The sequence below is a fragment of the Ctenopharyngodon idella genome, chromosome 9 (assembly GCF_019924925.1).
Source record: "Ctenopharyngodon idella isolate HZGC_01 chromosome 9, HZGC01, whole genome shotgun sequence".
Taxonomy (NCBI): domain Eukaryota; kingdom Metazoa; phylum Chordata; class Actinopteri; order Cypriniformes; family Xenocyprididae; genus Ctenopharyngodon; species Ctenopharyngodon idella.
Window position 1 is genome coordinate 4,544,966 of NC_067228.1, and position 24,772 is coordinate 4,569,737.

The 24,772-nt window shown below is 38.0% G+C and overlaps 1 protein-coding gene across 1 annotated transcript in view; it reads right to left on the reverse strand.

The window, feature by feature from the left end:
• Positions 1-24,772, reverse strand: part of lrp2a (low density lipoprotein receptor-related protein 2a) — a 111,088-nt gene that overhangs the window by 13,832 nt on the left and 72,484 nt on the right. Inside the window, 17 exon segments of the mRNA XM_051905140.1 lie at positions 1,534-1,665; positions 2,130-2,261; positions 2,411-2,539; positions 2,684-2,806; positions 4,330-4,467; positions 5,249-5,365; positions 5,620-5,736; positions 9,907-10,026; positions 13,156-13,284; positions 13,417-13,662; positions 15,394-15,590; positions 15,735-15,912; positions 17,524-17,747; positions 18,840-19,010; positions 20,358-21,024; positions 22,942-23,237; positions 23,463-23,664. Of these exon segments, the coding sequence (XP_051761100.1) occupies positions 1,534-1,665; positions 2,130-2,261; positions 2,411-2,539; positions 2,684-2,806; positions 4,330-4,467; positions 5,249-5,365; positions 5,620-5,736; positions 9,907-10,026; positions 13,156-13,284; positions 13,417-13,662; positions 15,394-15,590; positions 15,735-15,912; positions 17,524-17,747; positions 18,840-19,010; positions 20,358-21,024; positions 22,942-23,237; positions 23,463-23,664 (3,318 nt within the window).

Consider the following 24,772-nt stretch of genomic DNA (forward strand, 5'->3'; position numbering starts at 1 on the left):
AAGAAAGAAACAACAGGACACGTTAAATTATGACATCACAGCATACTGTATGGTGACTTGTATTGCTGCCTACGTATGCAGCTATTTATGCTATAAACCGGTTTGTTTATGATTATAATAATTAATTAAAATAGTATGATAGCAAATACCAGACTCAAGCAGTATAATGTACTGTTTTTGTACAGCTAAAATAACTGAAAGTAAATGATACTGGAAGCCAGAGACACGTTCAAGTTACAAATGGCCGCACCTGCTCTTACATTAAGAAAAAGGTGTACTGACAATAGATAATTGACCAATTTGCCCACGAAATGTAGCCAAAATGTTGCTAATGTGACTGCTCCTTAAGGCAGCAGCCTACCTGAAAGAGTGACCAATTTGAAACGCTCTACATAAGCAGCAATTCACAAATGTGCATCAGTTAAAAACATAAAAATATGTGTAAAACAAACAAATATTGGATAAAAGAGTCAATTTTCAATCATTCTGAAAAATGCAGCTTCAAAGGGCTCTACATGATCCCAGACGAGGTATAAGGGTCTTATCTAGCGAAACGATCAGTCATTTTATAAAAAAAATAAAAATTGATATACTTATTAACCACAAATGCTTGTCTTGCACTGCTCTGCGATGAGCCACGTATTACATAATCATGTTGGAAAGGTCATGCGTGACAAAGCGAATGTGCAAAAACTAAGTCAAATGTCCTTTACAAAAAAAGGTAAAACAACGAAAAGTTTTTCGCCCTACGGCAGTATTTCCGCCTACGCCTACGACCTTTCCGATGTGATTACGTAATGCGTGGCGCATTGCACAGCAGTGCAAGATGAGCATTTGTGGTTAAAAAGTATATACATTTTTTTTTTTTTTTTTTTTAGAAAATGGCCAATCGTTTCACTAGATAAGACCCTTATTCTTCGTCTGGGATTGTGTAGAGCCCTTTGAAGCTGCACTGAAACTGACATTTGGGCCTTCAACCCGTTGAACCCCAGTGAAGTCCACTACATGGAGAAAAATCCTAGAATGTTTTCCTCAAAAACCTTAATTTCTTTTTGTCTGAAGAAAGACATAAACATCTTGGATGACATGGGGGTAAGTAAATTATCAGGAAATTTTAATTCTAAAGTGAACTAATCCATTAAGGCAGGAGAAGTATGCTATCTACTAGGGGTGTGACGATAAACTCACGAGACGAGACAATACACGATATTGGGTTCACAAAATGAGAAGATATTTTAACACTATTTTTAAGAAATCTTCATTGATGAAATATATGACTGGAAAAGTATTTTATTCGACTGAAAGTCCCTAAATGCATTTTGAAATGTTTTAAGTCACTAATGATTGTTTTGGTAATCGAGTAATCGGTCAATTATTTTGACGATTAATCAAGTAATCACGATCTTATGTCACACCCCAACTATCTTCCTTTTGAAACAGCCTCTAACAGAAGAATGGTATAAGAGGCCATAGAAGGTAAAAAAAAACTGGATAAATAATCCCAAAGAGAAATAATAAAACTGCAGGCCTCACCCTCAGCGGCACATTCGACTCCTGGCTGCTCTCCCACTGATCGAAAGCCTTCAGCACAGAAACACTCATAAGTGCCCTTAGTGTTCCTGCACAGCTGCGGGCACATCCCGTAAATCTCACACTCGTTCACATCTGCAGATGGGGAGAAAACACTTCACATTACACATGCAGGAAATAAAATAAGTTTACAGTTGTTGTTGTTTTTTTTTTTTTTTTTTCTCAATACTTGGGCTACTTTTTCAAAACCCTTCAGACAGTTCTCCTAACCAAGTTTCAGAAGGTAATTTCACATTCATTATGCACTAAAACTATGAAAACAGTTCATGTCTCAAATCAACTCATTCTTCCATAACACTAGCATGAACGGCATGTACTTCTTATGTTGCTCCCATACAGACTGAAAAGATTCCAGGCAAAGGACAGAATAAAAAAAAAAGAATTGTGATTTGAGTTTTGAAACACTCAGATCAATCACTGAAACCCCTGCAGGAGTCCCCGTTGTCCTGGCTGGCTTCCGGAATGCCTCTATATAAGCCTGTTTTATTGTAAATATTGAGGTCTTCTAATAAAGAAAGCATTAAGATGACGTCACAAACCATCACAGGTGTTCTTGTCCTCCGGGTTAGGTTTATATCCAGGTCTACAAGAGCAAATGAAGCCTCCGGTCGACAAATCTGTGCAGTTATGCTCACACAGATTCTCACTGCATGAGCGTCCATGGCCGTAGTCTAACAAAGAGATGAAGAAATGTTACAAAAACGTGCAGGACAAAGGGATCTAGTCTTTTAAGCTTTTTTGTCATTTTTGGAGCTTGTTGGTATAAATTGTCATCCACTTTTGTTCATGCAAGATTAAACAGTAAATGAACAAAACTCACAGCAGCTGAGTTCATCGGTCTGGTCTTCACAGTCGTCATAGTCGTCACAAGCGTACTGCAGAGGAATGCACCGACCATTTCCACATTTATACTCGTCTGCAGAGCAGGGTCCGTGTGTGGGAGTCACACCTGAGGAATCATTCACACAAAGCAGGGTGTTTTAACATACCACAGTTTTATTAGAATTTAGGGAATTAAAAAGGTACATATTACATATAGTTAGCATAATAAAGGCTATTTGATGTGAAAATCTATTCATTGGCCGTCACTCACAATGTTCCGCTCTCTCGTCGGTTCCATCACCGCAGTCATCTATAGAGTTGCAGAGCTCATGACTGTAGATGCAGCGATTGTTATCACAACGGAAACGGAACGGAAGATCGCATGAGATGTCCACTGAGAAGACAAGACACGTGAAGTTTGTGCATGTTATTACTTTGTTCTACATCTAAAATGCCAAAAGTTGCAGTTTATTGAGCTGTATAGCTGATATACTATACAAATTATACTATAAATATGCTAGTTGGAAATTTCAAGGTCTATATAAAGTAGTGATAGAAGGATGTGATTGGATGGACGGATGCATGGATGGATGGATAGATCATGGATGGATGGATGGATTGGATGGATGTGATCGGATGGATTGATGGACAGATGTATGTGATTGATGGGATCGATTGGATGGATGGATGTGACTGGATGGATGGATGGGTGGATGGATGCATGGATGGATGGACAGATGGATGTGACTGGATGATGGATGGACAGATGGATGTAATTGGATGGATGTGATCAGATGGATGGATGGATGTGATGGGATGGATGGATGGATGAATGTGATCGATTGGATGATGGATGGACAGATGGATGTGATTGGATGGATGTGATCAGATGGATGGATGGATGGATGTGATGGGATGGATGTGATGGGATGGATGGATGGATGGATAGATGAATGGATGTGATCGATTGGATGGATGGATGTGATTGATTGGGTGGATGGGTGTGATCGATTGGATGGATGGATATGCCTAGATGGATGGATGGATGGATGGATGGATGGATAATTGGATGGATGGATGTGATTGATTGGATGGATGGATGTGATTGGATGGATGGATTTAATTGGATGGATGTGATCAGATGGGTGGATGGATGTGATTGATTGAATGGATGTGATTGATTGGATGGATGGATGGATGGATGGATTGATGGATGACGTAACTGATTGGATGCATGTGATTGGGTGGATAGATGGATGGATGAATGGACGTAATTGATTGGAAGGATGTGATTTAATGGATGATATGATCGGATGGATGGATGTAATTGGATGGATGTGATCAGATGGATGATGGATGTGATTGATTGATTGGATGGATGGATGGATGGATGATGGATGGATGGATGACGTAACTGATTGGATGGATGTGATTGGGTGGATAGATGGATGGATGAATGGACGTAATTGATTGGATGGATGGATGTGATTGGATGGATGTTATTGATTGGATGGATAGATGGATGTAATTGATTGGATGGATGTGATCGGATGGATGGATGGATGGATGTGATCAAATGGATGGATGGATGTGATCGGATGGATGGATGTAATCGATTGGATGGATGTCATCGGATGGAAGGATGTGATCGATTGCATGGATGTGATCGGATGGATGGATGGATGTGATCGAACAGACAGACAGACAGATAGATAGATAGACAGATAGACAGATAGATAGATAGACAGACAGATAGATAGACAGATAGATAGATAGATAGATAGATAGACAGATAGATAGATAGATAGATAGATAGATAGATAGATAGACAGATAGATAGATAGATAGATAGATAGATAGACAGATAGATAGATAGATAGATAGATAGACAGACAGACAGATAGATGTGTTTCTCACAGCAGAGATGCAGTTCCTCATCTGAATTATCCCCACAGTCATTATCTCCGTCACATATCCAGTGCTGCTGCACACACACGTGGTTCTTACACTCAAACAGGAAGGGTGGACAGTAGGTGCTGTTCGGGTAACGTGTGGCTGAAATATGAACACACACAACTCAAAGTCAACATAAACTTTCATAATACGTTTAGCACTTGGCACATGAAAGCGACTAACGTTTCATTCAAACATTCAATTAACGATTTGGGTTCCTTGCTTGTTGGGGTTTAAAAGAAAAGACACTTTTGATATTGCACTGACAATATTAGATGATAACAAAACTTGACTCGAGCCGAATAACAGCACTATTATCTTATACAGTGCTGCTTAGATCTGAATTAAACTCATTTCATAATTGATTAACTTCACACAGTTATTGAACTAAACTAAACCAACACTGAACTTACTGTAGGTGAATAATAACACTATTGACTTTTTAGAGCTGCTTCACACCAGAATTTGAATGTGTTATATCTGATGAAGTTTGCATCATTGATCATCATTTTCCTGTTTATTACTGTGAAGCTGCTTTGAAACATTGTATTTAGTGCTACATAAATAAAGGTGACTTGACTTCAGTTGGACTCAATAACCCAGGACTTTGGCATTGCTAGTGCCATGGCTTACTGTTTAAGCTACAGTTAATGCTGCTCAACAGGTTCCTGATCTTATTGTGAATGATTAATCTGTGTAAATTTGTCTCCATAATCTTTAATCAAAATGTAAAATTTCCATGAGTTTTCAAGGTCGAGATATTCCACAGTTTCCCTTTTGGACTCTAGAGGGCACTACAATATAATCCACAGCTGTCTTCTAGTGATGTTCTCAGCTGCATGTCCAGACTTTAAGTAGATAAAAAAAAACACGGCGCACTCACGACAGGAACTTTCATCGGTGAAGTCGAGACAGTCAGCGTTGCCGTCACATTTGAAGCGCTCAGCGATGCAGTGGCCGCTATTACACTGGAAGTAACCGGGGTGACAGGTCCGCAGCTCTGAAACACATTCATCCACAAAGAATGAAGCCAATCTCTTTCAACAGTCCATGGAGAATGAATTATGCACAGTTGCTGTAAGTCATTCACAAGGTATCCAGGCACACAAATGCATTGAGATATCACCCACTGAGGATCAGTCTGTAATAAAAAGACAGTATTATGATGTTGAACATGGTGGCTAGTGCCACACTCTCTCCATCTGTCTTTTGATAGCTTTTCCTTTCTGCTGTCTCTTCTTTTCTTTCACTCACCACAGTCTCTCTCGTCAGAATTGTCCTCGCAGTCGTTGTCATGGTCACAAACCCAGCGGTCAGGAATGCAGTGCAGGTTGTCACAGCGGTACTCGCTCTCCGTGCACGGACGAGGGGCTGAGGATGCATAAGAAGCGTGTCAATCAGACACACATGAACGTACATAAAAGACAGACAGGCCAATGAAGCAATAAAGCCCAAGTGGCTGTTGGCCACAGTGATTTTAACACAAGTAAGGGGCGTTCTTAAGCATGAAGCAAAGGAGAATGCCTGAAACCCTCTTAACTGTGGTGAAATTATTGTTGAATAAGCAACGCAGCAAATTTGCTGCATTAAAATGCTACTACTACTTTTTCCAGAATGTAACATTCAAAAGTAATGTTCACATAATGTTTGCAAAATTATAAAATGGAACGTTCCCTTAACATTCATATAACCCAGAAAAAAAGATTTTAAAACATTCAAAAATATATATATATATTTTTTTGAATGTTCAGAAATATGACATGCAACCATTTTTTGAGAATGTGCGAGTTCAAATTTGACATGGTTGCATTTGTGCATGGTCACGCACTCAATCGGTGTCTGCCTACCTGCACTTGCATTAGCAGGGTTCCTACACATTTTCCATTTCAAAATTCCATACTTTTCCAGACTCAAATTTCCAGACCTCCTTCCAAACGAATTTCTGCCATTGGTAAGCTCCTTTTCTACGTTTTCTCTGCTTCATGTTTGTAGTCCGGGTCTTACAGTCTTTTAGTGATTTTTAAATTAGTGTTTGTTGAAATAAAATTTGGTATTTAGTATTCACGTCTAGGCCCTTCTCTTCTTAAAACCACGTACCTGTGTGACTTTTGTTGGAGATTAATCTACAAGTACTAATATATATATGTTAATATAATATATTAACAGGGTGGCGTAGTGACTTGGTTTGTTTCCCTTTCCGACCATACCACTTGCTACATAGGTGTAAATATTTAATTTGTTTAACATTCTAATAATTCGATACATTTACTTCATAGACATCCTTCTGTGATTTATCCATTCTGCTCTGTGTTTGTTGTCGTTATTTGTTGTTGGTATCGAAGCATTTTATAGAGCAGGCTACGAGTACGAGTAGCCTACACAAGTGCAGTATCACAGTTGCCCTAATAGTTTAGAAATTCCTAACTTAAACATATAAACATCTTCAAAGTCAAAAGAGGTGTAAAAATAGTTGTAGAGGGGTCTGGGGGCATCCTCCCCCAGGAGAAGATTTTTGTAATTTAAACATGTAAACTAAGCATTCTGGTGCACTCTGACAAGAAAATAAATGGAAAAAACAACATTTGCTTCAAGTAAAAAATAAATAAATAATAATAATAAAAAATTATTGGCAGTAGGGCTGAGCATTGACACAAGTTTCACAAATGAATGCGATTTTGATTCAGAAGCTTGCGATTTGATTTGATTACCTTTGATTCAATATTGATTCATTTGGGCCTATCAGGTACAGTACATGGCAAATTTCCTCAAAGAAAAAAATCTCTGTCAACTAATGCTGTAAACTATAGGGAACCACAGCTGGTACATCACTATATTATTAAAGGTTAAAATTAATTTGTAAGCTACTTACATATAGGTTAAATTACACATAAGGAAGTTTTTATAAATTTTTAATGACAATTATTTTTCTCCTCTTTTTTTATTTAGGCCTAAACATTTAAATGGTGGCTGTCATAAAATGGTTTTATACATTCAATATTGAAGCACATGTTAAGTACAAATACAATGAATATGCAATAGCCTATAGTGAATATATTTAGCAAAATGCTCCTCTCGAATTCATTTTTGTAGCTGACTAATGAGTTTTTGGACATTGAACGGCTTTTCTGAGGTAGGCTAAATGTGACATTTTTGCGGTTGAAACACTGATTGATTGATTGCATGTGACATGATACGGATTTCGGTAAGTTGTACTGTATCTTTCAACATACCTTCGGATGTTCATTCATGTTTATTTTGTGTTGTAACTAGTAAAGTGGAAGAGATGGTCGGTTCACGAGCGCTACAGCGATCTGTCACGCCACAGAGCGCCAAGAAAGATCGCGACTCACTCCAGTCTATGGGAAAGTAGCCCATTTTCAATTCTTGTGAGAATCCTGTGACACACACACACACTCGCCCCGAAAAAAAAAACCTCTTCGGATCTACACGATTCACATAAATTATGTATTTTGATTCAAAAGGGCTAATTTCACTGTAAAGTGACTAGTTTGCGGGTATGATAAATTAGACAACTGAATAGTCTGGAAACACAAATATTTTTCCATACTCTGATTTCTTTTTTTCCATACTTTTCCAGACCTGGAAATTACTCAAATCAAACTCTATATTTTTCCATACTTTTCCAAACTGCGTAGGAACCCTGCTTTAGGGACTTACCTAATGCTGTGTACACACCACAAGATAATCGGGCTGATTTTGGGCCGACTTCTCCCCTTCTGACAATCCTAGGTAATGTCCCGATTATCTTGATGGTTCTACAGATTATCTTATCAGATTTTCCTGTGGTGTGAGGTGTGTTAAAGGGATAGTTCACCCAAAAATGAAAATTCTGTCATCATTTACTCACCCTCAAGTTGTTCCAAACCTGTATAAATTTCTTTGGTCTGTTGAACACAAATTAAGATATTCTGAAGAAAGTTTGTAACTAGGCTGCTTTGGGGCACCATTGACTTCCATAGTAGATACTATCCCTTTAAGAGTGACTGAATCTGCTCGGAAGAACGTCGGAGCCGCCTCGATCGTGAATCATAAATATTCAACATGTTTAATATTTACGATCAGAAATCCTGATGTGTGGGGGGAACCCCGAGGACAAACGCGCGCACGCTCTGGCGATAATGACGTGAAACGAAACAATATCCAATATCCGCTGTGGGCAAGTGAAGTAACCAGTGTTGAGGCTGAACGCGGTAACACCGACTATCGCAGCAAGCCTATCAGTCACGTAAAAGCGCCTGGTGCACTGATGATGAAACGTGCAAATTAGGAATTTAGGAATTAAGTCGCTCTAAAAATTAAGAGGTCAATAGCTGATTACTTTAAAAAACAAAGTGTGGAGGGCGAGGATGCTGGTGGAAAGGACGAGCCAACAAGCCAGCATACAGACTAAGACACAACCGATGACGAGAGAACAGGTGCGGACAGGTTGATTCAATTTGATTTTAATCAAACATTAAAAAAACACTTTTTTTTAATAGTTTTTGATATTTTTTTCTTGTTTTCATTTGATAGTTAAAAGATTAAAACATTTTTCCAACATGAGGTCTCGCGTCACTGTCAGTCTTTTTACATCAGTGCAAAACTAGGGTATGCAGATTAGGACAACTATTCATCAGCATGCATTGATTAATCCCATGTCGTAGCAAAAAGAAAAAGAAAAAGAAAAAGAAAAAAAGAATAGGGTGCGACCAACTGAGAAAGATGGTAGCACCAGTGCAACCAGTGGTAAAGTTAGTTTGGACCCCTAATTCAGAAATAACGTTTACATAACATTAGCAAAACGTTTTCAGACTTATTTTGGGAATTGCCGCAATGGCCCAAGATCTGCCACTTCTTTACATAAACCATCAACAAAAAAAATAGTTCAGGCATAATGCAATAATACAGCGCGTCTTGTGAACAGCAATGTTTGATAAAGTGCTTGTAAGGCCAAAGTGCGGCAAGACCTGAACAGTTTAAGTAAAGCACAAAAAGCCTCTGACACAGACGAGGAGGACAATTAGCCTGCACTTCACTGTGTCGCAGGATTAGATCTGACGAGCTACGGCTTGCTCTTCAGCAAGAGGACCGTTTTTCGGAGGGGAGTTCATAGCTGAATTCATCAGGAGAATGACCGGTGTTCACCACCCCCATAGCTCTTCTGCAGGGAGGAGAAAGTGCTGAAAAAATCAGCGCTTCTTTCAACATGCAGCTCAAAAGGTTTAGTGCAGACCATTTGTCAACCTTTCACACCTCACAGCACCCTGTCTGCCATCACGCCGTCTCCTCCACACTCTCTGTCTTTCCAATTTGTTCCCATCAAAAGTTTAACATTTTTTAAACTTGACAGCCTCATTCACTTCATTAAATGGAAAAGGGTGTCCAGGATATTCTTAAAAATTATAAAATAAAATCAACTTTTGTATTCCAGTGAACCACACAAGGGTGAGTAAACAATGATTTTGGGTGAACTATCCCTCTTGTTACTCATGTTTTATATTGAGCTGACCGAACCCGAGAGGTCAGAGTGCTGCTACTCACTGCAGTTGTGTTCATCCGATCCGTCGCCGCAGTCATTGTCTCCGTCACAGCGCCAGCGCAGGGGGATGCACTGGTGGTTATCACAGCGGAAATCACCCGTCGGCTCACAGGTCAACTCCTCTGCAAACACAACAGACAACACAGGCTCACACAAACATTAAGACACAAGTTGAAGCTAAACAGAGCGCAAGAGCGCAGTCTCTCTGACAGAAAGTACCAGTACATTAGACCTAACGACATGTGCTTTAATAAAGACATGATGATAACTGCAGCAGAAAGCTCTGAGGAAGAAGAGGAAGAGGAGGAAATGGGGCAGAAAATATGCACATGGTCAACAGAGGAAAGGAAGAGGAGTTGTACGAACATCTGACCCCGGCGGCACATTCTTACAGTCAGATTAGGGCGATCTCTCCTCTCTGTGCAGGATGGCACTAATGGAGCGAGGAGGAGCTGATAAGACCCAGGAAAACCAGGGCTACGTGTGTGTGTGTGTGTGTGTGTGTTTGTGTGTACATCAGTCAGACCAATGACAATAAATCTGTGAAATTTATGGTAAAAAAAAAAAAAAATGCAGATGTGGTGCCTGAATTTTGCGGTAAAAAATATGGTAGCAACATTTTAGGTTTTACGGATTTAGTTTAAATTTACAGTAAAAAATATATATTTCATTAACTGATATAATGTTAAAATACTAATCTACTGAGATATATAATATTTATACTCTTCTATATATAGGTTCACAGTGTCATAAAGCCATACACATTAATTTAACAACATACAATGTAATGTAATTTGAACACTATTGTAAAATAACATATAGTAAAAAATTACATGTAGTAAATTACATATAGTAAGAGAACATAAACCAAATTACAGTGCGCTAAAATCAGAGTAAAACCTCTTGATCCTTAATGAAACAATACAAACATTAAAGCTGCAAGCAGCGATGAAAGGGCCCTCGCACCGGGGGCCATCACCACCCGGTGGCCTTAGGAAAACAGTGAATAGTGGGTGACATGCATGTAAGCGAGTAATTACAGGAGAAATATGGCAAAGTCATTTCGATGTGCCACACTTCCTGCTGCCAACAGGTGGCGCTTTGACTATTACTGAAAATTGCCATGTAGATGTCTTCAGGCCAGGACTCTTATCACACATGTGAAGTTTGGGGCAGATCGGACACTGTATGCAGAGTTACAACAGCTTCATCTTTCATGGCGAAACATCAAACTTTGTCAGGCCGCCACGGACACGCCCTTCAGCGAAAACTCAAGATCTTTGCAATTTAACATCGCTAAGGTCTTAAGATTAGACTGACCAAATATGATGTTGATCTGGTTAAATCTCTATGAGGAGTTAATCACAGTGTAAAACATGACATTTCCTGTTGCCCACAGGTGGCGCTATGACTGTAAATGAATACTGGCATGTAGATGTCTTCAGGCCAGGACTCTAATAAAACGTGAAGTTTGGGGCAGATCGGACATTGTATGCCTGAGTTACAACAACTTTCTGTTTCATGGCGAAACATCGAACTTTGTCAGTCCGCCACGGACACGCCCTTCAGCGCAAACTCTAGATCTTTGCAATTTAACGTTGCAAAGGCTTATAGATTAGACTGACTAAATGTGATGTTTATCTAATTAAAGCTGTAGGAGGAGTTTGTTAAAATACAATGTCTGGAAATGGCAAAAACTGCAAAAATTTTGCAGAGAAAATTCAAAATCTCTCACTTCCTGTTGGGTTTACAGATTTTGCACACAGGGACTTTAATGTAGGTATTGGGCTGTTACATCTGTCTACCGAATTTCATACCTGTACGTGGATTGTAGCGCGAGGGCGCTTAATTGAAATTTTGTAGGTGGCGCTATCAAACCATTTTGCCACACCTAATTCTGAAACCCATATCAGACGTAAAATTTCACCACTTCTGACGTGTGTGCAAAGTTTCATGAGTTTTCGAGCATGTTTAGGCCCTCAAAAATACGATTCATTTCGGAGAAGAAGAATAATTGACTGAGCAATTACAATAGGGTCCTCACACCATCGGTGCTCGGGCCCTAATAATCACAACTGCACACACAAACACACACACTGGTGCCTGACACAGACATACCTAACACACACATAAATCATGGTGTGGCCCCAGACAGGAGGAGGGGTCACTGAGGGCCCGTCCATCACAGAGAGACTGAACTAACACTCATTAATGTACCGCTGGAGTGTGAGAGGACGAATAACTCCTCATGATTCAATCCATCAAGACAAACACACACGCCACAGCATTATATAACATCACTGATAATGGGGACAATACAAAGTCATTTTACATTATATATTACATATAAAGTACTTGGTCTTAATTTTAGAGGTTTTTTTTTTTGTTTTTTGTTAATGTCAGCATAAAAAAGAAATAGCAGCCGACTTTACTGCTATATTGTGGCATTTTTCTGAGTGAATCAGATTATTGAAAAAAAGTAGGACGGAACTTGATTCTATCCATCGGTTGATTCGACTGAAAAGTGAGCATTGCATATTCAGTATTTAATGTTTTAAAAAGACAATTTAAAAAAACTCAATTTGTAAAAAAAAAAAAAAAAAAAAAGATTTAATATGTTTTTGCTATTTAGACTGCAAAAAAACTAAAAGAATTTAAACCAGATAAGCCAAAAAATTTGATTTTTTGACTTGTTAGGAAGCTAGATTAGGAAGCAGAAAAAAATGCAGAGGAAAAAAAAAGAAGAGTTTTTGAATTTGATTATTACTAATTTTAATATTACTTTATTATTTTTTAATAAATATATACATTTTTCTGTTGTAAGCACTGCTGTTTGTGAATAAAAAAGGTTACACTGAGTCATGTTTTCAGTCATCTAATAAAATGTTTAATAAATTATTTAATTTTATTTTTTTAAGAATTACTCCTTTTACTATTACTTTACTATTTTATTAATACATATTAATACATACTACTTTTTTTACTTTTTAAGCACTGCTGTTCGTGAATAAATATGGTTACAGTTAAGAGAAAAAAGGGTTACAGTTAAGAGTTGTGTTTTCAGTTAAGTAATCAATTTTTGTTTAATACATTTTTCATAGTAATTCTGAATTTTTGAATTTCAATATTGCTACTTTTACAATTACTTAACTATTTCATTAATTGTTCATCAGTTGTAAGCACTTGTGTTAGTGAATAAAAACAGTAACGCTAAGTCAAGTTTTCATTTGTGGGTTTGTCTGACGTCTCACCGCAGTTCTGTTCGTCGCTGTTGTCCCTGCAGTCGTTGTGTCCATTGCACACGGCCCACAGAGGAATGCAGCGGTAGTTTGTCCTGCAGTCAAACTCTGTGTGATTGTCACATCTGTACGTTGGACTCACTGCAAACAACATCACACAGATGATTAAGAACATGCATTCGTACTGCAGCACAATTTCTCCTTTTTATTCCTTTACTAATTTCAACCAATTAAACAAAATAATAGTAATGCTGTAGCGCGTCAGCAACTCACTGCATTCGTCGATGGGCTCGTCGGAGTTGTCGCCACAGTCGTCATCCACGTCACATTTCCAGCTCAGCGGGATGCAGCGGCCGTTCCTGCACTTGAACTGTCCGGGTCTGCAGGTCCTGCTGGAGCAGTGTGCGGGATCCTCATCGGAGCCGTCGCCGCAGTCGTTCTCCCCGTCACACTGCCAGGCCTCAGAGATGCAGCGTTTATTGGCACACTGCCACTGATGTGACTCGCACTGATGCGTGGCTGACGGTACAGAAACAGAGGAAGATGCATTTCTAAACACAACATGGCAACAGCCCAATCAAAAGCAAATATCAGAATAGCAATGTTGTTTTGTATGCAGTGTGCATTTTATTATGGGGTTCAAACCTACAACCTTTCAGCTTCCTGCCTTGATTTTTTGCCACTAGGCTGCATCATCAGCAGCAGTGTAAACATTAGGCCCTTTCACAGTAATCCCAGAAAATTACCGTAAAATACCAGAATGACTTTACCGGTAAACACACAGATATGCTGTTCACACAAGCAACGGCGTTCTGGCTTTTTACCGTTAAGAGACCATTCACATATTAGCACCAAAATACTGGTAAATTCAGTGATGTCAGTCATCGGAAATAATCTTTAAATACTGTGCCGCTGTCTTCATTCGCCCGCATGCTTTAGTTTTACTACGTGTTCAATTTGACATTTTTTGACATTTGAGTGACAGGTGTAAGGTATGGAAGCTTGTTTCAGCCACTGAATACAAAATAAAAAAGATAATTGCGAATTTATATCGCACAATTCTGACTTTTTTTCCTCGCAATTGCAAGTTTACATCTTGCAACTCTGACTTTTTTCTCAGAATTGCGTGATATAAACTCACAATTCTGAGAAAAAAGTCAGTCTTTTTTCCCCTCAGAGTTGGACTTTATAACTTGCAATTACGAGCTTGTCTTACAATTCTGAGAAAAGAAGTGAGAAATGCAAGATATATACTCGCAACTGTGAGAAAAAAAGTCAGCATTGCGAAAAAAAAGTCAGAATTGCGAGAAAAAAAGTCAGAATTGCGAGAAAAAGTCAGAATTGCAAGATATATACCCACAATTGCGAGAATAAAAGTCAGAATTGCGAGAAAAAAAAGTCAGAATTGCGAGATATGAACTCACAATTGCGAGAAAAAAAAGTCAGAATTGCGAGAAAATGTCAGAATTGCGAGATATATACTCACAATTGTGAGAAAAAAAGTCAGCATTGCGAAAAAAAAGTCAGAATTGCGAGAAAAAAAGTCAGAATTGCGAGATATATAAACTCGCAATTGCGAGAAAAAAGTCAGAATTGCGAGAAAAAGTCAGAATTGCAAGATATATACTCACAATTGTGAGAATAAAAGTCAGAATTGAGAGATATGAACTCACAATTGCTAGAAAAAAGCTAGAATTGCGATAAAGTCAGAATTGCGAGATATATACTCACAATTGCGAGAGAAAAAAGTCAGAATTGCGAGAAAATGGGGATGATTAAGCAGAACGTGTTTTTGCTCTTAAAAAAAGAGACGACTGCAGAGCACTGCATCAGCACTATTGAATGGAAAAGAAGGCAGGGTCTCGAGCAAGACACGCTGAAAAAGCTGCAAGATGTGGTCAAAGATGTCCATCTAGCGCATATTTACATAGAAAAACTAGTAAAAAGCAGCAGAGCTTACTGTAAACAGCACGGAGTAATCACGTCATCTCCATAAAAACTTTGATTGGCCCAAAGCAGACTTCTTGCATCAGCACAATCAGACTTCGGAAGTGCTCATACCGGTAATCTTCATTGTTTGTTCACACAGCGGTAATTTACTGTTAATGTTACAACTTCTCATACCAGTAAACTGCCAGAACTGGTATTTTTGAAAAGGTCCTATTCACACATGATCTTTTAACAGTAATTTACCAGTAAAGACTATATGTGTGAAAGTGGCTATTGACATGATATTGGTTTGTTCCATACCACACAGCACAGTGTCCTCATCCGAGCCATCGGGACAGTCCGGATTAGAGTTACACAGGAAGTGCGGGCTGGTGCAGTTTCCGTCATTACACTGGAACTGGCCCAGTCTGCAGTGCCGGACGGGACACGTGGAGGGTTCATCAGAGCCGTCTCTACAGTCCCGCTGACCATCACACTTCCACCAAATAGGGATACAGCTTTAGAGAGAGACGAAACAAAAGATTCCATTTTACTTTGGATACTTCCTTAGAAGGCAGCTGCCTATGTCAAGTCAGCTCATTAGGTTTTAGAACAGAGCCTGAAATGAAAGCAGGTGTACAAAGCGGCAAGGATAAACTAACCGTTCGTTGTTTGCACATCTGTACTGCGTGCTGGAACACATGGGCAGACAGCGTGCCACGCCCCCTATCTGCACGGTAAGGAAGTGGTCAGGGCACTCACAGGTATAACCTTGACCCCCAGCTCGCAGAAGACACAGGTGAGAACAGCCTCCGTTATTGACCGCACAAGGATTCGTCACTACAGGGGACAGATATAGTGAGAGTTATATAAGTGGTTCTATGCTAATGGGTCAAGAACAAAAATGGGTTGCAGGTCTGTTCTGAATCATAGACAATTATTACTCAATGTTTGCAATTAATATAAATATACATTTTTCTAATGATTATTTGCTTTTATTCGTACAAATGTTAAAAAAGTTCTTGGAATAAAAAATAAAACATAATAAGAAGAATAAATAAACAAATGATAAAATAAATGCAAATAGCAATTAACTAAATATGTAATGTTTAGTTGATTTTTAAACACTGAATACATTTCAGTGTTTGTTTTTTAATAAAATATTCAATGTTTGAAATGCATTCAGTGTTTGCAGATAAAATAAATATATATTATTTACAATATTCCTATGATTATTCATACACAAAAAAATAAAAATGTCCTTAAAATCAAAACACATTTATTTAATGTTTGAAATGTATTCAGTGTTTGCAATTAAAATAATAGTAAAATATAATTAATATTACAAATACACATTTCTATTACAATTATGCCTATTATTTGTACAAAAGTAAAATAAATGTCTTTAGAATAAAAAAATGACTAAATAAAAAATAAATAAATGTTCAAATAAATGCAAATAATAATTGACTAAACATAATCATAAGAATAATTGCAAGAATATTATATATTAATATTTATTTTAATTTTACACATTGAATAAATTACAATGTTGGATTTTATTGTCATTTTTATTTACTTTTGTGTGAATAATATAGAATAATGTATGTATGAATAATAGAATAATAGTAATATTTATATTAATATTTATTTATTTATTTATTTAATATTTATTTTAATTTCAAACATTAGAAACATTTCTGTTTTTGATTTTTAACTAAACATTCAATGTTTGAAATGCATTCAATGTTGCAAATAAAACAAATATTAATTTATGATATTCTTACTATTATTCTCTATTATTCATTCAAAAATGAATAAAAAAGTGTTGAATAATAGAGACAATCATACATAAAATAAGCTTAGAATCAAAAAGAAAAACATGATAAGAATAACAAATAAAAAAATAATGCAAACAATAATTAGCTAAGCATATAATCCCAGGAATAATTTTAAGAATATTGTAAGTTAATGTTTTAATTTCAAATACTGAATAAAGTTCATACATTAAAAACATTTCAGGACATATTTAGTTTTGTACGATAAACAAATGTGGTATTGAATTGCGTCGTCACACTTAAAGTAAAATCTGGAGAGTCAGTGGAAAACCACTGAGTTAGACTGTATCCTCTTACAAAGAACCAGGAAGTGGCTCCACATCATGTAGCTGTAGCTCCTCTTTCTAAAGAAGCCTACAGATAAAGAGTTTAAACTACCTGTCCTGGCCATTAAAGCAATGATAAAGAGTTTAGTCTTTCCTGTCCCAGAGAGAAGACAGGCGAGCAGAGACTGGCGGCATTGTGTCAGACTGTGTAAATATTGGCAAAGACCCTTAAGTGCCTCTGCGGACGTTTAAAGGAAGTGATAGCGATCTGACATGAGATAATGACTGTAATAGAAGAGGGACGCCAGCGACTGCATCTCGCTCGGGTTACGCTGTCCCGGGCTCACCTATGGGCTGGCGGTAGGGATGGCACACGTGAATGTCGAACGGTCTGTGGGTGGTGTTGACGAGTGCTTCCCGTCCAGAGCCGTTGTATTTGTTGCCCTTCTCCACCGTGCGTGTGTTCCAGTCTGTCCAGTACACGGTTTCCTCGAACACCGTGATGGCAAAAGGATGCGGCAGGACACCGTCGTACACAGTGTGCCTGTGATGCCCGTCCAGATCAGAGAATCTGAGGAGACAGAACCATTTTAACAATAGGGATGTCCGTTTAACATGATAATTTTGTGCAAAAAAATAATACAAAAAAAAAAAACCTGCATAATTAATCATGTTCTCTGACCTGCACATACATTTTTAATGAGGTATTTGCTTTCTAAACTTATCAAAGAAATGCAAGCTACAACTACCAATGCACTGAAAAAAAAAAACAGTCGTAGAAACAATTTTCACTCAGAAATTCTATGAATTAAATGTGAAATGTTAAAGTAGAAACACTGAAATAGTGTTTTCTAGTAAAACATACTTCAGTTATCTTTGTTTTGTTTACAACTTTGAAAAATTATTTTGGTTCCCGAGAATTAAATGTTCCCCTATGGCCATTTTTTCTGTTTGCATTCGCACCGCCATTAGGAACTCTGAAGTGACGTAAGCTGCGATTCTTGTTGTGACTTTTATTTTGAAGGCACACGGACATTTATTTTGACGGCGAGGAGAATGCCAGAGCCTGAGCACACAGTGTTCCAATTCTCCATCTTCATTAGTTTATGATCTGTTTAACAGTCCTGTCTAATACGTTATTTGATAGAACTGTTCGTATCTAAAAAGAAAGTAAACAGTATATGAAAAAGTATTAGCGTTTGATGTGTGGTTGATGCCCAGTTCTGCTAGCTGAGCAGAAATCCATAATCATGTTTCGCTTGGTCCCCTCAAAGTTGCGCTGGATTTTCTCCTTAGTGTAAGGTTGAGAGGTCCATCTATCACTGTTTTCCATGTTTGTAGAGTTGGTTTGTAGAGTAAATATATAGGCTATAAACTGTGTGTTTAGACAGCTTTTTTTAAAAATGGCGGGTGCCGGTGTTTTGCGTGCTTTGGCCAATCAACATACACTTGCAACACTGGTAGTTCCTATTGTGCTGGGTTACACCCTACTCTGAAGTAGGAGCTAATTTAGTCCCCTACAAAAGGCATTCCTATGAAAAGGTTCCTCCGGTGCGAAAGCCCCTAATGTCACCATAGAGCAGTGCTGTCAAGTTATCACAGGGACAATTACCCTGGAATCAAGTGCTCTCATGGGCAGGATATAAACATGAGAAAGTCTTACTCGATGTAGTTGAGGTGAGCATCAGACCAGTAGAGCTTGTCATTGGTGTAGTCAATAGTGAGACCGTTGGGCCACTCTATCTTAGTAGTGATGATGGCCGACTTGTTATTTCCATCCATTCCAACACGTCCAATGAAGGCTTTGTCTCCCCAATCAGTCCAGTACACGTATCTGCACAAAGATGACATTTGATTTAAAAAAAAAAAATAGAAGCTAATACAGATTCCAACAATGTAAAGGTCACACACACCCTGCAGTTAAAAACACTTTTAAGAGCTTAATCCAGTTCTGTTCACACAGAGTTAATCACAGAACTGACACCTGAATTCAACAACCAAACTCACTCCTGAAAAATTCTAAACAAATTTTAAATAACGCGACGTAGTGTGTACAGAACCGAACTGAACAACTGTTAATTGTTAACAGTAGGTGCACAGAATTTTGGCACCATATCTGTTACATCTAAATTATTTATTTTAGTTTTTAGTGTGATTCAAGTTTTTTATCCTTTTAAATACTATAGACTTATAATATTGGCCATAACCCAAATTAAATCAAACAATGAATAATGATAATTATATTATATTTTAAAATATTATTTTATTTTATTATCTGTAAAATGATATTATATTATTATATGTAATTATAAATATATTATTATCAATACGTAAAGTGCTTTGAGTACCCAGAAAAGCGCTATATAAATGTAACGAATTATTATTATTATTATTATTATTATTATTATTATTATAAATTATTAGAAATATTTTTTATTAATAATAAACCCATAATAAAAAATAATTATTAAATATAAAAAAAATATAATACAAATATTTTATAAAATAATACAAAATATAATGCTGTTACCTCACAAAAATGATTATTGTAATATATATTATTGTATATTAATATTATAAATATATATTATATATTTTATTATATTTTAATATTATATTATATAATATTATTAATAATTAATATTATATATAATATTACACTATATATACTGTGTGTGTGTATATATATATATATAATATATATATATATATATATATACACACACACAAAAAAATGATTAAATATTTTTAAAAAATTGTAATACATAAAAAAATATTATTTTATAAATAATAAATATAATATAACAAGTGTCACTTCGTAAATGTATTATAAGTAATTATTTAATAATGATAATATATATGCCAAGTGATACATTTATTTGCACCAAAATTCTACAGAATTTGACTGGAATGCAAGGCCTAGGACGTCAACAAAAAGTATGATTTTACAAAATGTTTAAGCCAATTCATTTTGTTATCTTTATAGTTGGTTGTAGTTCACTGTTTGCGTTTAGCATTGTTTTTTCATGATCCTATCAGAACACACTCATCAGTTGGCAACTACAGATTTAGGCAACTCACTCCTGTATTTATATTTCACTACTAAAATTTTGCAATGTGCACATGGTCGCAGTTATTTTTCCATAGGTCTGAAAATTACTTGAATCATTGGTACACTCACCCAAACTTCGGATGCAGCACAATAGCTCTGGGATTCTCAAAGCAGTATGTGTTATTAACATCCACACAGTGTTCTGCTAACTTCCTCACAAACCGCCCATCCAGCTCCGACACTTTCATGCAGTCGAGAAAGCTGTCGACCCAGTACAGCTTCCTCCCGACCCAGTCGACCGCCAGGCCTTCTCCATGCAAAACCCCGTTAACCACCGCTTCTCGGCCCGTCCCGTTAAAAAACATCCGCTCCAACACCCTCCGGCTCACGTCAATCCAGTACAAGCGTTTGTCCACGCGATCGAAGTCCAGAGCGACCACGCTGCTGAGGCCTTGCAGAATGAGCGAATAGGCCTCGCCATCCGTAGAAAGATTGCGCAGATAGTAGCGATTGCTGAAGATCAGGTACGGGTTGATGTTGCTGTTTTGCCTGCAGCTGCGGCCATCAGGTTCACGGAGGAAGCCTGGCGCGCACTTGCAGACGTACGAGCCCATGGTGTTCTCGCACACCTGACTGCACACGCTGGGTGTGACGGAGCACTCATCCACATCGTCGCATGTTTTGTTATCGGACATGAGACGGTAACCGGGGCGACAGGTGCAGATGAAGCTGGTGGGTGTGTCGGTGCAGTTGTGGTCGCAGTGGTGCATGGACGGGTCTGTGCACTCATTGATGCCTGAAACAATAAAAAAAGTTTATTATGCTTACCAAAGTTGCATTTACTTGATCAAAAATACAGTAAAAACTGTAATATTGTGAGATATTATTACAATTTAAAATGACTGTTTTCTATTTGAATATATTTAGGGGCCAATCACCAAAGGTGCGTAGGCACCTATTGTATCCATTGGCGTTCTTATTCTTCTGTTTCTTCTTCTTCCGCTCTGGAAGTCTATGGCAGGCCATAGAACCTCTTGCGGAAAAGTTATGAAATTTGGCACACAGGTAGAGGACAGTCTGAACTGTCCCCATAGCAAATTTGGAGTCTCTATCTCAATCCCTCTAGCGCCACCAACTGTCCAAATTTGCACTTATGTTTAAGTTAACTTTTGAACCATAAGGGCTAGAAACTAAATTTTTTCATCTGATTTCTTGGCTCAAGATGATTCAGTTGCACCCTATGACGTCATTTTCCGCCAAATAAATGTTCCCGCCATTTTGAATTTTCCAAAAGAACTACTTTTTCTAACTCCTCCCAGCCCGTTGCTCCGATTTTTAAGAAAATTGAACCAGATCATCTTCAGACCATGCCAACAAAAAGTTTTGGAATTCAAGTTGATTTGTCAAACCGTTTTCAAAAAACGTGCTAATGAATTTTACACAACTCTTGCGAAAATAGACGTAAAGGTGATGATACACAGGGCAACTTTTTGAGCAATGTTGCTGGGCAATGTTGTCGAAAGATGTTGCTTGGGCACTTTCCCATTAAGAATGGGCAACAAATTTCTATCTGGATATCTAGGGAGAAATTTGTTGCCCATTCATAATGGAAAAGTTCCCACAACAACATCGCTTGGCAAAATTGCCCAGCAACATTGTTCAAAAAGTTGCCCTGTGTATCATCACCTTAAGGCTCTCAACGCTAAATCGTATTCAGGCCAAACTTGGTCCATGTCATCACAAGCATGACCTGAGGCTACCTGCTGCGTTTAGGCGCCACCTACCGGTCCAGAGATATGAACAGTGACTATTTTTGCTTATAATGTCTGAACAGTTTGTCCAAAAATCATAAAAGTGGTCTCGTTAGTTTCAGGGCTTCATGCCAAGTTGGCAAGTTGATATTCAGTTTTCCCATATCGGCCATTTTGGGGGTCAGCTATTGTAAATTTTGAAGTAAAATGCTGTATTTTACGAACACATGAATGTATCATTACAAAACTCTGTATGGGTCATCGGCACAATGCCCTGAAGGAGTCTGAGAAGTTTAGGACCAGCACCACCTAGTGGTGAAAAAAATAGATTTACATGCTTATAAATTTGGATGTAGATTACTTATTTTCACGGGAAATATTTTCATCTCCTTGAATTCCTGAATCCCTGCCGAGTCCAACGATACCAGACATGCTAGGTTTCGCCTTATGGTTAGTGCAACATTGTGATTTAGCATTTAAACAACATTCGCGAATATCTTAGAAACCATTAGTCCGATTGAGACGAAACCTTCAAAATTGCAAAAAATATTAAGCAGCAAAAACTGTATATTTGTGAGTTATTGAGTTGAGTTGAGTTTTTGACTCAAGAACTGCTGCAATCAGATCAGTCACGAATTAATCATTCAGTGCATTTTGCGAACCAATTCAGCAAGTTCACTGAGAAGAATCAGTTCATTCAGGAATCTGACATCACTATCACCTCTCAGAGCGAGTGACGATTTCTTCAGTTCGAATTAATGAGGAGCGATATGTTTTTATGGAATGTAGTGAAGTAAAAGTAAATGTTTCCCAAAATAAAAATACTCTGATAAAGTACAGATACTTCAAAAATGTATTTAAGTACAGCAAAGATAAAAATAAAATACTGTCCACCACTGGAAACAAGAGCCAGTCCCCTAAATGAAATCTGATCACGAGTGGTCACATGACACAGTGCTTACCACAGCCTTTCTCGTCACTGTTGTCGTTGCAGTCATCGTTCCTGTCACACACCTCGTTGAACAGCACACAGTTCCCGTTGTCACACCGGAAGTTTCCAGGTGGGCAGGTGGGCGCTGGAGTCCTGCACAGGTGATCCAGCTCGTCAGATTCATCTCCGCAGTCGTTGTCCCCGTCACACACGAAATCCCGCGAGACGCAGCGCCCGTTCTGACAGGTGAACTGGTGTTGTTGGCATGGCTGATAGGTGCAGCCCTGTTCATCACTGCTGTCTCCACAATCATTACGACGGTCACACCTAGCAGACACGAAACGCACAGCAGGGATTTATGGGAGAAACTGCTGTTTATTATTGGAACCAATTGGAACCAATGTTTTTATTGGAACCGAAACAATGTTTACATCAAGTAAGCCTTGTAAAAACACAGTAAATTCATCATAAACGTATAAAAAAAGTTGCATATGAGGAGAGCATCTCTTACAATACATCTGCTGCCTTTTTTGCTTTAAATGCAATTCTAACCTGTAGGAGTTGCGAATGCAGAGGCCGTTGTTGCAGGTAAACTCGTTGGCAGAGCAGGACCTACGAGTGCAGTTCTGGTGCTCATCGTATGCGTCCGAACAGTCAGCGTCTCCGTCACACACCCAGTCCCGCGGGATACACTTCCTCTGAGGAGGCCTGTTATTTATACAGGTGAACTCTTGAGGAGAGCAGGTGCGATTAGCTGCATGTTTGAGACAAAACAAGAGGCCAGAATAAAAAAAAATACAATTTTGTACAACATTTATGTTCAAATCAATGTAATAAATTTGTAAACAAATAGTGTGGCTGTGAATTCTATTATGGCTCTGTAGCAAAACCTTGGGAGCTGCCTACCTAGACAGCATTTTAAGGCATCACAGGTTCCAATGCAAAGGATTCTTCTATATTATCGATCTATTAACTATGCCATCCACATTCAATCCTTTACTCTTACTGTATGTCAACAATTATCTCATTTGTGTCTATTTTTACTTCTCCTATGGACATTTTTGAGACTTTTTTGACACTTCAGTTGAGAACTCCATTATAATTACTCATCAGCTATGAAAGAGCAACCTCTGGAGAGCTGGAGAGAACAGAGAGAGTTTAAGAGATGATCCAGCGAGAGCAGTCAGCTAAGACTCTCACAAAGCAGTGAGTGAGGCAGGAGAAATTAGGAATGCAGACTCCTTACACAGAGGCTTCAGACCTCAGCCACCCAACCACCAGCACCCTACGACACTGATGAACTGAGGGAGATGAGAGAACAAAGAGGAGGAAAACAGGTGCAGAAAGGAAGGACTAGAGAAGAGAGATGATACAAGAAGACAAAATGTAGCCAAAAAGCCAAGGATGAAACCATAAAGGTGTATGAGAACATTTGGCGCTGACCCAAGTTCATTAGACACCAGAGCAGGGATATAATTAAAATAATACATTGCATTTTATATATATATTGTTTATATTGTATTGCATTTGCATGGAACTTTTTTGCTCACCAGCCACTGTGGCTAGTGGTTTTCCAAAGTTACTAGCCACTCAGCATTTTCACTGGCCACAATTTTGACATCGATACCATGGGGAAAAACTGCCATATAGATATTTTTAATATTATCTCATAATTTGGCAGTGGATATATGTGACCGTGGACCACAAAACTAGTCATAAGGGTCAATTTTTTGAAATTGAGATTTATACATCATCTGAAAGCTGAATAAATAATCTTTCCACTGATGTATGGTTTGTTAGGATAGGATAATATTTGTTCGAGATACAACTATTTGAATATCTGGAATCTGAGGGTGCAAATT